The sequence below is a fragment of the Haemaphysalis longicornis genome, unplaced genomic scaffold, assembly GCF_048455015.1.
Source record: "Haemaphysalis longicornis isolate Haplotype H1 unplaced genomic scaffold, Haemaphysalis longicornis Haplotype H1 scaffold_4, whole genome shotgun sequence".
Taxonomy (NCBI): domain Eukaryota; kingdom Metazoa; phylum Arthropoda; class Arachnida; order Ixodida; family Ixodidae; genus Haemaphysalis; species Haemaphysalis longicornis.
Genome location: NW_027526361.1, coordinates 97,711,269 through 97,728,376, shown reverse-complemented (window position 1 = coordinate 97,728,376; position 17,108 = coordinate 97,711,269). Strand labels below are relative to the sequence as shown.

The window sequence follows — 17,108 nt, the reverse complement described above, 5'->3', positions numbered from 1 at the left end:
GTGTTGGGATTGACTGGGTAGGCAGATGTTCCCATGCATGAGTAAATGGGGAAAATTTTAGTCTCCCAAATTTTCAGATGACACTGGCTGGTTCAGCGAGTCTGAAAATCTGAAAAGGACCTGCAAACAATGTTTCAGGAACTGCATTTGAAAAACTCAGTCATATGCACATTTAAAGATAAATGCAAAAAAAGTGAAATTAGCCTACAAAAGCCATGTACTAAGACTGCCCCAGCTTAGGTTATGAAATTGAAGTAGCCTAGATAGAAGACCTCAGTGAGTACAAGTACTTTGGACAAGTTGTCACTGCTGATGCCATTGCAAAAGAAATTGTTCCTTTGATGCCCAGTGTTGTTCACGAGCAACAACTCAGACAATATTTTTTTCCCTCACACTTTGTGGTTATTTCGACATTTAATACCATCAATAGACAGGCAAAGAATCCCGGACCTTCAAAAATTAACGACGAGAGGGCAGCACACACTTCCGCATGCTAAAAAGAAAATATTGTTTACGCATGTCAACTTGCATCGAGCCCGGGTGGCTCAATGGGCTAGTGACAGGTAACCGAAATTGTGCAATTTCCTTGTTATTACAAATGTCAGCAATACAAACTTTACATTGTTGTCTTCACTTGAACCATAAATCATGATCAAGGTAGCTCTCTTGTTCAAGTGATGAATGGGCAGCCAGTGCCCAGTGTGTCCTAGTGTCCGTCCTGATAGGTGATCAAGTTAGCTCTCTTGTTCAAGTGATGTATGGACAGCCAGTGCCCAGTGTGTCCGTCCTAATAGGTGATCAAGATAGCTCTCTTGTTCAAGTGATGTATGGACAGCCAGTGCCCAGTGTGTCTGTCCTGATAGGTGATCAAGATAGCTCTCTTGTTCAAGTGATGTATGGGCAGCCAGTGCCCAATGTGTCCGTCCTGATAGGTGATCAATATAGCTCTCTTGTTCAAGTGATGTATGGGCAGCCAGTGCCTAGTGTGTCCGTCCTGATAGGTGATCAAGATAGCTCTCTTGTTCAAGTGATGCATGGACAGCCAGTGCCCAGTGTGTCCTAGTGTCCATCCTGATAAACCGAATTTTTTTCTGACTTCATATTTGTGATGACGGAAGTCCTTTTAGACCATAGAAAACTTCTCACACACTTCAGCAAAATAATGAATTTTCGGGCATCAAAGGATTATGGCACAAGATTAGCATGAGCTGGAGTGCCTCCACAAAGAAGCAGTCAACCAAGGGTTAAAGGAAGATACACTGCTGATGAATACAGAAACATGGCGTTTTTAGTAACACCACATCCCCTTCCCCTGTTCACTCAATAAAAACGTTTTCCCACTACCTTTTAGAACAAGGCTTCGGTCAGATCAAAACACCATATTAATGAGAAAGACAGAGGCAAAAACAAAATCGCATTTAGGACATTGTAGCTCATATGAAGGAAAAGCCGTTACGGAATGATTTCTTGATGAAACCAAATTTTTTTTCAGAATAGATCAAATCGTTCTTTCACTATTACTGGCACAACTAGTGCAGGCACCAATAAAAAAATGCTAACACGTAAAAAAACTTTATTTTGCGTTTTACAAATTGCCGTAGTCAACAAACGTAAAGTGGTATTTAACCACCCCGTCAATGAAATACTTTGTTTAGTTTATTGTACAACTTCTCACAAATAGAACGTGCATTTCTAGACTGCAAAAAGATGCGTTCACGCTCTCAAACCACATTCAAGATGCTCCTTGAAGGGCAGCGTTGTACACACAGCTTATTAAGCTGCTTTGTCAGCGCTATAAATGTTGCACCGACAACCGCAAATAGACACGAGCAAAAATTACACTTGACTGTGACGTCAATATAAATAACGCGAAATTACTGCAAATAAAATCATTTTGGACATCGTCAAGCTTAGTCTAATGTGCGCAGAACTTTTATACATGACTAAATAAATCCAACTTCAGCAAACAGCAAGAAAAAAAAAAAAAAAGAGATCTTGGGTACAGGGTGCTTTTTACACACTTGTGCTACTTGAACCCGTGCTTAATAAAGAAGTTGGGACTCATGTTTAATTTCACACACTGTCATACAGAATTGAGTTTGTCTACATTTTAACACACCACGGCTCAGCGACAGATCCCTCCAGGCATTGAAATGAGCATTAGATACTGTGCTAGGGGTTGTATGATCAAGAGTATCCCTGACACCACAGTCAAGGGAACCTCAAAGACACTATACAACTTTCCTAATTTGGAAGACAACTGTGGTTGAATAACCAAGATGCCAATCCAGAGCAGACTGTGTTATAATTAGGCTGGCAACTTAATTAGGAAAGAGGAAGATACGGTATTTCATTCAACTGCCGACTGACATTACCAACCGGACAGTGCAGATGCCATCGAAAGCAAACACGTCATTGAAAAGGACATGGCACCATCTCTGAGTGGAATGAGTGACATAATTGCAGATGTAGTAACAACGATCGGCAGAGTCCTTCAAATGAAGCAAAGTTTCAATCATGAGTAAATCTTGGATTTTTCGGTGCTGCCATTATTGAGAAGAGTCTACTTTCTGATCCATGGCGTTGTTCCCTGTAAATAGCTTCCCACTCGAGTCTCGTCTCTGGGCACAGACAATGAATAACGAGTTTCTTCAAGCTGAGAAAAAGCAACTTGTCTCTCCAAGCACCTCCGAGATGCTCACTGATTCAAATTTCTGTGCCCCCTTGGGTTGGCAACACAAAACTGAAATGTACACAACCTTAACAGTTACATTTCTTCCGCATAAATTAAATGCAGGTCTGCCGCATATTTAACAACTTCACACGACCTTGGTGTCTCGTGAAGAAGAAAGTACACCAATGTGTGCCATGCTAGGAAGTGTGGAGGGCATGTGTGCCTTGTGGCAAAGCTGACTTTCACATGTTATTGTGTAACTCTTGTATCCCAAAACCGGGAACGTCCGTAAACAGTTGAATAGCAAACACAATTCACGAGGTACCAGCAGTTACCCTTTCTTCTTAGAACCTGAACTTGGTTAACTTGGTGCCAGATTCTGGGGATTTTATTTTCGAAAGGCATGCCAAAACTGCTTTTTTTTTACCACTTGGCATACCAGTCCTCCTTAAATGGGAAAAGAAAGGGATTTCTCGTGAACCAGGCACAGGCTTTATTCACTCTCATATCTTTCCGACCCCTTGCACAGATCCCACACTGCACAAGCTGAAACAGCAATTTTCTTGCTCAATAAGGCAGTGCATGCAAACAGCAACTTTCCCTGCACAGCTACAGCAGCCTTAGCTGTTGTGCTACACATCATGCATGACTTTTTTGTCGAACAAAGCTCGAGCCATGTTTGTTCACAATTTACTCCGCCCCTGCCAGCACAAAGTTACATCGACTGGAAAAAAAAAAGAGAGAGAAAAAAAAAAATCCATGGGTCGATGTTATCGTTGCCTCCCAACCAATTTCTCACTTACAGGTGCAGATAACCTAAGCCAAGATACGCAAATTTCTTTGCACACACAAAAAATAACAACAAAAGGAGGTGGAAGAAAATGATGTGGGAAGAGAGACATCCCCTCAGGACTGCGGAAGCTGCTCGATGGGAGTGAAGAACTTGAAGTCGATCGGGAACAGCTCGGCGGCTCGTGGGTACATGAGCTTGTACGACTGCCTGATCGTCACATCAGCCACACCCGCAATGTCGCCAATCTCTGCACACAGCAAAGGAACCAAGAGGCCAAGTCACCAACAAGGTAGGAACCCACCAACAACAGTGCGGCCCAGAGGGCAGTATGTGTGCATTTAGCATATACAGTAGAACCCTGCTCTTAAGTTCCGCAGCGCTTCGTTTTCCCAGTTGCTACGTTGCTTTTGTCTAGCCCAGGCGCTGCTTACATAGAGTCCCATGTATTAAAATCCTCACTGTTACGTCGTGGCTCAAAGTGCGTTCCTGGATCATCCGTCACAATCTGACACTACGAAGCCGCACAGGCAACATGCGTGGACTGCCATTTTGACGTTCGACGAGCCTTGGCCAGGATTGGCCACGAAACTAACTGCATTAAGTCGCACGTGGGTGCGATTCGTCCCCACTAGATGGCTTTTACTCTATGCTATCACCATCATCACTGCGCTTACAAGAGGAGTTTCACTTCAGAATGCCGGAAATGCGGGTTTGCCATAAAAGCACTACCGCAAGAATAGCCCGTGCTCTTATTGTCATCATGCGCTTCAAGCTTTGAGAACACCGTTGAAGTTGTAACAGCGAACTTTGTCGTGCCTTGATGGCGTTGCGAAAACGGGAGGCACTTTCCCTTCAGGAAAAGCTTGACGTACTAAACGCAGCAGACAAGCCGCCAGCGCAGAAGAGAGTTGATATTGCTAGGGACCTTGCATTGCGAGGCGTGGTGTTTTCCAGTGATCGCAAAACGCGGCAATCCTACATTCTAGGCCAGAGTTGCAGAAACACATGGTTGCAAGTCAAAGCTACGCCGTGTTCGTTCATTTTGAAAGGCTTTTCACTGCTGTGTTTTCCTAGTTATTACGTTTGGTTTTCCCCGTTCGGTGAGGAACATATGAACGGGGTTCCACTGTATTTACAGTTCTGTTACATACACACCAGGAGAAAAAAAAAAAAAGGTGATTTTTCAGGGGCAATTTGGCCCTTTGTCTGCTAAAACCTACTGTGTAGCCTGAGAAATTCCCGACAGAGCTTTCCAGCTGAAACACACTCACTCGGCTTCAAGCCAGAGAGTTCCATATCATACAGCTACCCCCAAGTATGCACTAGATTTCCCATTGCACAGACAAACAAACAAAAATCTCATGTTACCCACACATTCCCCAAACACACTCGAAATTTTACACAGACGCAACGAGTCAGTCTTAAATGAGTCAGACTTTAAAAGAGGGAACACTGGTCTACAGACTTTTTTTTTGCTTTCCAACCAATCTAGATAAAGCTTCATGGACTTGTACAGTTTTTTCATCCGATTTCAAATACAGTTAAACCTCGATGTAACGAACTTCAATGTAACGAAACCCTCGATGTAACGAACGACGTTTTTTGCAACTTTGTCACGATGTATTTTCCCCCTCTGTGTAACGAAGTCCCGTTTGCCGGAATTTCAATGTAACGAAGTTTCATGGAGAACGAGGCACGGTATTTAAGTTGTAGAAGTAGATTTTGGGAGACGCAAGCGCCGAAACGGGGTCCCAATAAAACGCGAACGGCTACACGGGTCGCCCAATGCCGCGGATGCAGCCAGCCACGGAGTCTTTAAGTCCCTAGCCTACAAACTGCGTGGCGTGCATACACGGCTGGCGCACTGTTTCTGTCGGAGCTTAATCGTCTACGGCTTAATCGGCATCAGCGTGAACCGCACGCAGCGTTTTCTCCCTGCAAAAACGCAAAACGCGCCCCGCAAGCCACAGGCGCTGACGCAGCCGCGGAGACCACCCGCGCGATGCAGGTAGCTCCAGCGACCGCTTCTAACCTCTCGCTGAAACGCAACTCGAGGGGCATAGGAGAGGGGCATGCGAGAAAAAAAGCGGATAACGTGGGCAAAATTTTCATTGTAAAACGTGACATGCGCCGCTTACGAAAGCGCCCATCAAATATCCTCCGCGGTAGTAAGCCTAATCGCCTCTGGTGTTGCCGCTGCCGCCGCTTTGCACTTCGTTCGAGTTCGCTCATGCTTGTTGGGTTTCGTCGTCCCAGCAAGTATTTGTGAATCCTTATGAACCTTGCACGCGCGTTTTTTTTCACACCGGCGTCCGTGATTGCGTGCTGGCGGTAGGAAGTGACTCGCGCTGCGCGCGGCAGTGGGAGGAGCCTGACCAGTTTCACCATGGTTTCGCCACTGGGGAGGCGTGCACCCTATGGCGGGAGCTTCAAAGCGCTCGGGGATGCTGGCTGGCTAGACGATAAGGCCGCCGCGAAGGATATTTGATGGGCGCTCTCGTAAGCGGCGCGTATGACGTTTTACAGTGAAAATTTCGCCCACGTTATCCGCTTTTTTTCTCGCATACCCCTCTCGTTTGCCCCTCGAGTTGCGTTTCAGCGAGCGGTTAATTGGTCGCTGGAGCTACCCGCATCGCGTGGTTGGTCTCCGCGGCTGCGTCAGCACGCCTGTGGCTTGCGGGGCACGTTTTTGCGGGAAGAAAACGCTCCATGCGGATCACGCTGATGCCCGCGTATTAAGCACCAATAGAAACAGAAACAGTGCGCCGGCCGTGTATGCGCGCCACGTTTTCTTTTTCAGGAAACGCTTCACGGGATGAACACTTCATTATAACCGCGAATTTCAATGTAGCGAAATTTCAATGTAACGAAGTAAATTACGAATTTTACCGACTTCGTTAATTCAATTAGTTTTGATGTAGTTCTCCAGAACAATGGAAAAAAATCTAACCTACAAAAAATTACCTGCAAGACATGAATAGATACCAGAAGTTGTGGAGAACGAAATGTGGGAAGCAGTTTTTTTTTTGTTTTGCAATCACATGCAAATTTACAGCAATTCTAACTTCTACTTTTGAAGTACTCCAGCTAACCAATCAGAAATAATGCGAATTAAACAACTACTGAAACACAAAATGCAGAATCTGCTTCTCGTATTGGATGGTTTAAACATTCAGCTTTAGGCTGCAAAAGAAATTATCTTCCTAGCTGCTCTGTATGCTGGGAAATAGCTGCAATACTGTTCGTGGCGAAAAAGAAGAAAATTATGAAACATTAAATTTTTTTTTTTTTCATCGAAACTTGGCCTGTACGGCTCTTGTGCCCCCCTTGTGAGCGCTTAAGCAAATAAAACCAGCAGTAATTAGCCCATATGCCTGGCGGTTATACAACTAGGCCAGCACTTTCAGTGCCGTACGACTTGTGACCCCAGCATTGCAGCAACACACATTACAACTTCGGAAGGTGCGTTCAAACACACTGGAAATGAACGCCCCTTTGGGATGGGCTTGTGCAAATTTCACACAGGAGACGTGTTTTTCCACGTCACTTACACAAGGCCGCGCCACCGCATTTCACCGCTATCAAAACCCAATTATCCTTTGGCAGGCACTCGGCACCCAGCAATCAGTGAGCAAGTGTTGTTAGCAGCTGATCTAATGCCGGCAGGAAATATTACTTCCAGCGAGCTTTCGCCTTCACTGTTCGGCTGCTGCTGTCTTCCAACTTACAACGCAGAGCGCTTAGCACGTGGAATGTGATACTCAGCTTGAACAGTCTATTCAGTGCACTACAAGTTTACGTGACTCTGTCCGAGTTGTTTTACCATAAACTACTAGTGAGCCTGGCTGTGCAAAGGGGGTCACCTTTTTGCGACTTCTTGTCCTCCGAGGCTTGGGAGGCCATGTAAATTGCGGCTGCAGCGACCGAGATGGGGCTCCTCCTGTGAAGAGAAATTCCATTGCAAGTTGGCACCATATCACACGTTTCTTTTTTCCTTTCAGGAGAGCGGACAAACTTGGTTCAGAGTAATCTGTAGTGAAAACAAGCCATACGCCTTCCTTCTTTCCTTGCAACCCACACATTGAAAAAAAAAAAAAAAAAAAAAAGAAAGAAAGAAAGACAGGCAACCTGTGCTTGACATAATTCTGATGAAATTTTTCAGGTTCCTTTAAACCATCTCATGTGCCAGGATCCCAGATTTCTCGGCTAAATGGCACACCTATTACAAACAGCAAAAGGATGGCACAGCTCTTGCGTGAAATTTTGAATTTCTATAAAGACAACAGGACCACACCACCCTAGCAACTGCTACACTGTTTTACTAGGTGTTGTCTGTTGCACTGGCGAACATAACAAGAACTGTTTTACAAGGAACTACTGATGCCATGCCAAAGTTCAACCAACAATGGACAGAAGTTCGTCCCAAAAAACCCTACTTTACGCTATGTCCCTTACACAAGACCACCGCTTCCATCTCTTCTACCCTTTAAGTCAGATATTCAGACTGCACAATAGCTGCATCTTACGCAAATCTAGGTAAGGGCCCGCAACTTCCTCCCACACAAGCATAACCATAACCAGGTTTCTAGGAAACACACGGACACTGCACTTCGCATACGTCTCATGAACTGCTCTACTCACCCAGGAACAATGTCGAGTTCAACGGCCTTCCGGGCAATGTGTGTGGCTGCCTTCTGGACTGACGACGGCAGAGCCAGGTTGGAGCAGAAGCGAGACTGTGGAAGGACAAAACAGGAAGCATTACCTTTTCTGTCTGCAACCCCTATTTTGCATCTGCATTCTATTCCCTCGGATTCAGTAAAAAGTCGGAGCTTTAAACTTTCGCAGATGCAGGGTGCGTCCTCCCCTGTTTACACCATGAGATGCGAGCAAAGCTTCATAAGTAATGACACTGAATACAGAGCTCAGTCTGGCAAACTAATTCCTATCACTCTGAGTGACCTGCTACGGTAACATTACATCGCAGTGACCAGGATAGCATAGGCACTCCAGCCCATCACCATTTCAGGAACCTTCACTCATGCTGCACTCAACCCTGCAAGCGACAGATCACTGGGCAGAGCACTTAAACAGCAGCACAGAATGCTCAAGCTGGGTTCACACATGCTGCAGCAAACTTGCACCATAGGGACCTGGCGATTTCAAATTTACACAACTTAAAGGGATAAAGGCTGAATCAAATTTTGTTTTAATTGAAAGATCTTACGTTTCGTAGCTATCTCAGATTTTGTTCGACGAGCAACGATTCATTATTTGTTAAGAAATAAGTAAATAAAGCTGGCATATCTTTCACCCGTTTCCCTTTCATTTTTTTTTGTGACGTCACAAAATAGGAGCGAATCCCCGCCGCGTGCTGACTCTGGGGGCACGGGCAGCGGTGCGAGCAAAACAGCTAGTGGCGGCGCACAGGTCTACTGCGGCAACGTTTCTCTGGCCAAGGATGCTGGCCTGCACTTTTGATTTTTCAACGGCGGAATGAGAAACACGCTTAGATGCTCGAGCGGCTGGTGTGCCTGCCTACTCCGGCGTGCCAGCCCCCATCGAGCCAGCTGCGAGCATGGGGCCACTTCTGAAGCAACAAGCGCCGTTTCGAATATCAAGCGCAGCGTCCTGGGCTCCCCGCTGGCGCTGTTCAGGCTGGCACCTTTACATCCCCATCCTGTGGCGAGTACACCCATCTTATATTATCTCCTCTCGCGCAGTGCGAACCTAGTGTAAAATGAACCCTCTTGAGTCTTCACGGAAGCCGTGTCAGTAGTCGTAATTGCCCGCACAGAGCGACGCACGCTTTGTGGATTATCAATGGAGGCTCGAGGTGAACGGGTACATCAGTAAGCTAACCACTCGCAGTAGGTAATTTCACAGGCGATTATATTCGAACAGGATGCACTTTTCTGATAGCAACATTTTAAATGTGTTTTCCTCCTACTCATCCTACACCACGCAGAGAACGGGAGATTGGAAGCTCGGGTAGCTCGCTTAGCCACCTGTAGTACACCTTGTTTCTTTTGCCAATTCTAATCAAGGGACTTTAGCTGCTTCCTGCCGGGTATATTGCTAGCAGAAGCTCAGTCGCTCACCGTCCTAGGTTATGGACTTCGCTAGATGCACACCAATGCTACAGTGGCTAGAATAGCTGCAAATGCTTTCCCAAAAGAAAGCTGAAAGTATGACAGCTGACGGAACAGTGAGGGAGGCATCCTGTCTTGTAGTGTATAAAAGATGTAGTCTGTGTTTTTTAGATATGATGAGCTCACGGAAAGCTTTGATTTACGTTTATTTCACGTGCCCAACCACATCGGAATTGTGTATTTCAGAAAAACATTTACAGATGCTTCTCCAATCAGCTCTCGCTGTTCCTCACTTTTGTGATGCCACAAACCGTGGTAACCAAAAGCGCACAGGGCAAGGTCCCCTGTTTCTACGTTTCTGCTATTTTCTTATTAAACAACTTCTAGTTGTGAGAATGGTGTGTTTAGATTGTTGGCACCATAATCCATCGATACAAGCCAACTTGTTTACCCCTTTTAGTGTCCCTTTAAAACAAAACTGAGAAAACTTTAGTAGCAAGCTTGCATGTCATGACAATCCTTTAATAAGAACATATCTACACTTACCATGAAATCTCCTGTTGTGATGAGGTCCACACTGGTCTCAAGTGCCTTGAGAATCAGCTTGAAACAGCGGCCAATCTCCTTCTTCGACACCTTCGACACAGCACAGATTTCTGTTTGGGCCACAAAGTAAAAACGGCGCTGCTCTAAAACAGGCAAGCGGGGGACTTCCGTCAACTTACAATACGACTAATAAGTACGCGCACCACGCTGCAAGTAAGAGGACTGGCAAACACCATGCCACATATGCCCACACTTCAGCGCTAATCCTCAGGACAAGACCTTTCGATTCCTCGAGTGTTGCACTCCTGTCAAGTTCAAGCTTCCTAACATACTGCTCTTTAGCTGTCGCAGACGTTGGAAGCCACTCTTTGCGACATCATAAGTGACGCTACAATAGCGGTTACACGCTCTCAAGCTTCTTGTGCATCAAAACAAGCCCTTCATTCTCCCTGTAGTGTTGGAGGCCTTGAAAAGTGAAATAAAGCCTCACTGGGCTGTGTACCATGGCATAGGATGAAATCCCCAACAGAAGTGTACAATGCACCGAGCAGAGGGAATCCTGACGACTCTCCCCGCTTAGTTTAGTGAGTTCTGCAGGTATCTGATGCAGAGGGCAGGCAGCAGCCGTACAGTGAGAGTAACAGAACAGATACCGGCGGAAAAAGAGATAAGGCCAAGTACTAATTAGAGAGAACACTGAAAACTTGAAAGGAGAGGGTGTTTGGCTAACACAAGACAGTGGTGGGTGGGATCCATTGGGCGAGAGATCATCGTCTCAGAGTGGACGAACTAACTGATGATCATGGTGACGAAGAAAAGGTGACGTGCCTTTGAACGTGCGAGGCACTCCCTCCTGGCGGCAGGCAATGTACAGGCACGCTGATGCAATGGCATCATTGCTGCGTCCTTTCAGGGTTTTGCCGTCGTGAACTTGCTTGAAAAGCAGGTTGGAGCGGTCCTTTGGGTAAGCAGGAGAGAAAAGAAGTTGTGGACTGAATAGCAAAGACATACAAGCTTTGAGCGCTATCTCCATCATTTTCAATACAGGAAATACTATCCGACTTGTTCTCATTTTTTTTTTTACGTCTCATTTCATTAAAATGTTTTCTTTCCTTTTTTACAATATCACAAGCATACACAGCTGTGAAGGAGTTCAGCTCGTGGTCTTAACATTCAGATGAGCATGAACAATGCCAGGGAATGTGGCATTGCTGAAGTCCATGTTCCATTACTGTTACGTGTTCGTTACCAGACCATTCCTGCTTCACCTGTCCATTAAAGGATACCCACAACGCTTTTCTTTGAGGTACTTCTCAGGCTTTGATTGATTGTAGCATTTAATGCGCGGACGCAACGCAGGCGATGAGGCGCGCCTAAGTGGAGGGCTCCGGATTAATTTTGACCACCTGGGGATCTTTATTATGCACTGAAATCTCGCACACACGGGCGTTTTTGCGTTTCGCCTCCATCAGAAAAGTGGCCGCCGTGGCTGGGAATCGAACCTGCGTCCTTGGGCTCAACAGCACAATGCTTAGCCACTGAGCCACCGCGGCAGGTACTTCTCAGGCTTTACGCCTGTTCTTCATGTCATGCAGAGACAGTTGCAAAAAGAATTATATTATCAATATCCATGCGGAAATGATAGGGTTATCTCATTTTTAAATTTAAAAATATAAGCGAATTGAAGGTTGCTTTTTCTCTTGAAAACTGGGGGACTGCTGCTCACTTCCCACTCTCCGCAATGATGACGCATTGTGGGACCAATGAGGGCAGCGAAAAACGCCGCTTTCTGGAAGTTTTAAGGCCACGGTTGTCTGACCTGGGAAACTCCTTTCCGCGCTTCTTGACAGTGTCATTCGATGGCACCGCGACGGCCGCGCCAATACAGTGCCGACAAGCAGAAAGCGGAGACCGCAGAAGTCACCTGCCTGTCGACAATGTTTTGATAAAGATAATGTTTCTTGCATCTGTATCTGATGAAACAATGCAGGGCAGAAAAGTACATCTAAAAAAAGCATTGCAGGGGTTTTATAAGGTGCACTCGAGTAAACGTGCGTTAACAAGTGATGTTGCCCAGCTACCTTTATTCATGCTTTATCACACTCTTTAGCTACAACACTTGCAGAAGGTTCAGTGCACCCCCAGTGGGACTATTGGATGCTTGGTCACACTGCACCCACGCCACTAAAACACACTCGGTCCCTTACCACTATGGTCTTGGTCAGATTGATCCTGTCCGCCATGTTGCTGATCTCCCTGAATGCAGTCAACAGCGCTCGATCCCCACTGCTCATCTGTAAAACAGACACGTTGAGGGGGGAGGGGAGACACTCAAATTAGGCAGAAATACCTTAACATATCCTAGAACCAGACTGCATGCAAAGGAGAGGGAGAAAAAAAAGGGCGATTCCTTCCCACCCAACCAACCCACAAAAGGCCCACGAAAAGTACAAGGAAATGACTAATTAATATGGCTGAGAAGGTGTGAAAATTGCTAAACCATACCGGTCTGCACAAGTTCCCCCACTCTGTTTGCTGCATTTCATGCGATTAATTGTGCGACTCAATGACAAAGCAATGGGCTGCAGCACAACATTGCAGCGATTTCATACCCCTTGACCCAGATCCCTTTCTGAATGCAGCTTAATGCGACAGGATGGCAAATAAAGTAGTGTGCTTTTTAGCACACGTGTGCTGACTAAGGCAGATAGCCAAAACTTGCACAATCAGCGAGTTAAAATTTAATGCAAACACATTTTTCCATATGTTCAATTGAAATTGTCCTCTTGTTATGCTGACTGAACCACATGAACTGGAAGTTAGCAGGATAGCCGGCGTGGTGTGCACTGTGCAAAGGCGATGCGCAGCACCCCACTTGATTTGTGTACAAAATTAAACACACACTCTTCAACATTATGCCGTGGCCAAATGCGCTGGTTTTCGGTAGTTCACTAGCCATGAAACCTGCCTTGCAATGACACGTAATGCTCAGTGGAAGCCCAAGTGGCCAAGCATTCCTGCAGCTTAGATGTTTGCATGCCTTGTTTCTGCCTCACCAAACCGCCAAAATGAGACAAGTAATGAACCAAGCCGTTCCTTTTGATTCAGTGATGTAAATGCTGACTGACTTTAAATTCACACGTCATGCAAGATCATTTTGTTACTTTCACATGATGTTTTGTGCTCTTTTTTTTTTTTTTTTTTTTTTTTTCCAATTTGCTCTGGGTGGCTCGCTTTCCTCTTCCAAACACAAGCCTTACTACTCAAGTGTGCCAATGGTTCCGAAATTGTGGAAGGAAAGCTTACCGTCTTGCGGTTCTGATACTTGGCTGCTCCGGACTCGTCAAAGCTGGCGTCTCCGGTGCCCTTGCCGATCATGGTGGCGAGGTCGCTGCCGTTCAGCAGCGGGTTCTGCACGCAACCAAGCCACACGTCACTGTTTGCAGCAACCAACATGACACTAATTGCAGTAATTCTGTCACTTTCTCCTCTTTAAAGTGCAACTCTACAGCTACCACTACGCCAAGGCATCAACCCCATAACATCATGGGCAAAACTTGAATCCCCAACCCTTGTCAACGGCATCTGTGTGCGAAAATTGTGGTTATGTGAAACTGACACTTTTGCTGCATCAGGTACAAGCATTCTGTTCTGAATCGAATAAAAAAAAAGGGGGGAAGAAAGAAGTTGCGCAAATTTTTGCTGTTCGTTGCTTTCATGTTTGGAATGAATTTATTCGTTCTCCCAACCATATAGGGGCCATTACGTATGACTGTTTACACATATTCAAAAACTTTTCAAATCGCGATCCTCAACCTAAACATATAAGCACAGTAGATTTAAGACGAACTCGGTTAAGACAAGCTAAGCTCTATGGTTAAGATAAACAACACTTTCGCTCTGTTGTAATTTCCACAATGTAAAAAACGTCTGTGTAAGACGAATTTCTGATAGCACGAACACATTTTCACGGTCCCTTCGACTTCGCCTTAACGGCAGTCTACTGCAATTTAAACTGAAAATTTTAATTGCCCTCAAAATCAAACCATGAGTTGCAACCTTTGTTACAGAACTTTAGGACACAAATGCTCAACAGAAAAAGAAAAGAAGAAGGGGGAGGAGGAAGAGGAGGCAACTTGCCTCAGAAGCTCCCACTCGAGCCGGATCATTATTGTTGCTCTCATTGGAGAACACTCGCCACTCGGTTCCAACATCCACTATCCTGTTGGATAAGACATAAAACGTGGAATGTAAGACAGGGACGCACAAGTAGTTCTCGCAGTAATTTGGGTGGCTTCAGTTCAGACAAGTTGGGGCACTCTGTGATGCCTACAACAGTTTCTGAACTCTGGGCTAGTTGGTAGGACATTACTGAGGAAACGAACCAAAAATACAAGCGACACAAGAGCTATGGGACTATCACCGGGTGTTAGTAGTTGCCGTTTTTTGTTTAAAAGTGCAAATTTTTTTCTTAGCAACACAAGCACCCAAATAGAACCAAATGCACATTGACCTTGCACTAGTACGCACAGTTGTCATCTGACCACTAAAGGGACCTAGAAGTGTGAGGCAAGCACGTGGTCTTTAAAGGCGAACTGCACTCAAATTTTCGACAACGTAAAAATAATGCCACCTAATAGTACACATAAAAAGGGCGCGAAATGCAAAATACTGCGCTTAAAGCATCAACGTTTGCGATTCAAACGGCTCGCTACATTGGCGTTTTTGGAACCGAAACTGAATAGAAAAGGCGGCCATTACCGGCGACCCGATGTACGGAAGTATTGTATTTTTTATTGCCAATCGAAGACGCTGCGTGCGAGAGTGCTAGAAATGGCATTTCAAATCCCAAATGTCTCTCTCGGTGTTCATTTGGCTCGAATGTCATTTGAGCCGAATGGCATTTCAAAACTTAGTGTACCAGCACAACCTGGCGTTTGAGTCAAATGACATTTGGTTCAAATGACATTGGGACGCTAGTGTAGCAGGGGTATAATACCCACCCCTGCTGCACTAGCGTCCGAATGTCATTTGACTCAAATGCGAAGTTGTGTTGCTCCACTGGGTTTTGAAATGCCGTTCAGCTCAAATGACATTCGAGCCAAATGAGCACCGAGAGATACGTTTGGGCTCTCAAATGCCATTTCTAGCACTTCCAAGTCAGCACAAATAAATACATAACTGGCGCACTTAAAACAAACAAAATATTCTTAATTGTGGGACTTTGTTAACTTCTCGTTCACTTAAATCGTAATATCAAGACGTAATAATTCCGTACCCTCAGCACCAGTGCGAGCAAGTGACAAATCAGTGTGGCCAGACAGCACAAAAAACCTCGACTGCGATTCTGAATTAAGCAAAAACCGTGTCAAAGCTTACGTTTTTGATAATTTGATATCATTTTAATGCCGAAGACTGACGATAAATTTGATTGCTGCTAATATTGTGTAAAAAACAGAACTCTACAGCCGCAGTGCCATGCAGCCCGGCGAGTGATCGTTAAAGCTTTCAAGTGCCATCGAAATTGTAGTGGAGCACAGCGGATTCTGAATGGCATTCGGACCCTAGTGTAACCGGGGTATAACACCGTCCTTGCAATAAGGAAACGTTTGCAGGCACAGTAATGATAACGGAGGGAATGAAGTTGCGGTTGCAAGTGTTCTCTGCTTGACCTGCCTGGAAAATATTTATCCCTGGCACGAGCTACACCGACTCTTGTGGACTAGCACGGAACAAAGCGGCTGTCCTTGTGTACCTCCCTCTGTGTGGCGTCTTCCTTAGCGCAGTTTACACTTTTTGAGAATATGCACCAACTCACACACCAACACGTCCTTCTGAACAAAATGAAGAGTTGGATTCTGAAGTTGGATGAAGAGTAGTAAGGTTGCTTGAAGAATGAAAAACGTACCTGTCACCAACAACTAGGCCGCACTGCGGGCAGATCATGTCGCCAGCCCTGTAGTCCTCCACAAGCACAGCATCCGGGTGATTGGCGCAGAAGACGCGAGAGTTCGCACCACTGAGAAGAAAAGGCGCACATTCGGCCATTTGGTGCAAGCTTCATTTTTTTTTTTTTTTTTTCAAGGAAACAATCAACCGACTCCATGGAGCGTTCTCCAAGTGTTTAGCGTGCAACAAGCTACGGGGCTGTTCGACGACACTACGTGAGCAAATTGAGGCGCCATCCGACCCGCGCTCAGAGTGGAACCAGTCAGGTTCCACACGAGACGTAGCAAGTCCCCCTACATAACCTAAGTAGCGCATATTAACTTAATTCGGCGTAACGAACGCTAACTTGTCATACAAAAAAGAATATCTCCCGATATACTTTGGCGATGGGCCGTATGGTACTTATTTGCGCGCTTAGCAGCGCTGTCGGTTTCGAACGCTAGTGTGACGTCGAAAGCACTTGAGCTGAGAATATTATCAAAAGCTTAATGAGAATGCGATAATGAAATCACTCAGCGCTTCACAAAGGTTAATTAACTGTAAATAAAGCCTAAAGAGCCCGTCGTTTTGATGCGCTATTACAGTTCTACAAGAATAGAACCTGGTAACCTCGAGGGCTCCTCCAACATAACATAGTGTAGAGAAGGATAAGTCAACAGTTTTGATTCAACACCAGATGCAATCATCTATTCACGGAAACATTTAACATCGTAAAGCAGTGTCCTATTGCATTAAAAAGCAAGAGTTAGCAAGAGTTTTCGCATACCGAGACCCAGATGCCATCGCAGCGTCTTGATAGAATCACAGCGAGAAATGGAACCGAGCAGTGCGTTCGATGCACCTGCGCTAAAGTCGATAATAGACGTAAAACTTTTTATTTGTTCGAAGCAGAACTGGTGCAGAACTGGTGCAAGCAAAGGCAAAACTAGTGTGTCATTTATTGCAAAAATTTGACGTCACAAAACATTAAAGACTGAATCGAGTAGACTCAAAAATGATGTTTAAGACGATGCGACTGATGCTTTATGACCATATAATACCACTGCTAACTTGC

At 45.4% G+C, this 17,108-nt stretch overlaps 1 protein-coding gene across 1 annotated transcript; it reads right to left on the bottom strand.

The window, feature by feature from the left end:
• Positions 1-1,556: 1,556 nt before the first annotated feature.
• Tfiib (transcription factor IIB) lies at positions 1,557-16,968 on the bottom strand. The gene is made up of 10 exons (XM_077707366.1): positions 16,821-16,968; positions 16,014-16,124; positions 14,246-14,327; positions 13,412-13,516; positions 12,313-12,399; positions 10,934-11,063; positions 10,106-10,215; positions 8,109-8,203; positions 7,331-7,407; positions 1,557-3,714 (listed from the first exon to the last, which is right to left on the bottom strand). The coding sequence occupies exons 1-10, from the start codon at positions 16,835-16,837 to the stop codon at positions 3,581-3,583; spliced, it is 948 nt and encodes a 315-aa protein (XP_077563492.1). The 5' UTR covers positions 16,838-16,968; the 3' UTR covers positions 1,557-3,580.
• Positions 16,969-17,108: the final 140 nt, after the last annotated feature.

Excerpts from the sequence above, each read along its gene's own strand:
- Tfiib (XM_077707366.1), bottom strand. Across the intron at positions 13,517-14,245 it reads CTCGAGTGGGAGCTTCTGAG|AACCCGCTGCTGAACGGCAG; the intron begins GCAAGTTGCCTC and ends GGTTGCGTGCAG. Across the intron at positions 7,408-8,108 it reads GAACTCGACATTGTTCCTGG|GAGGAGCCCCATCTCGGTCG; the intron begins GTGAGTAGAGCA and ends TTCTCTTCACAG.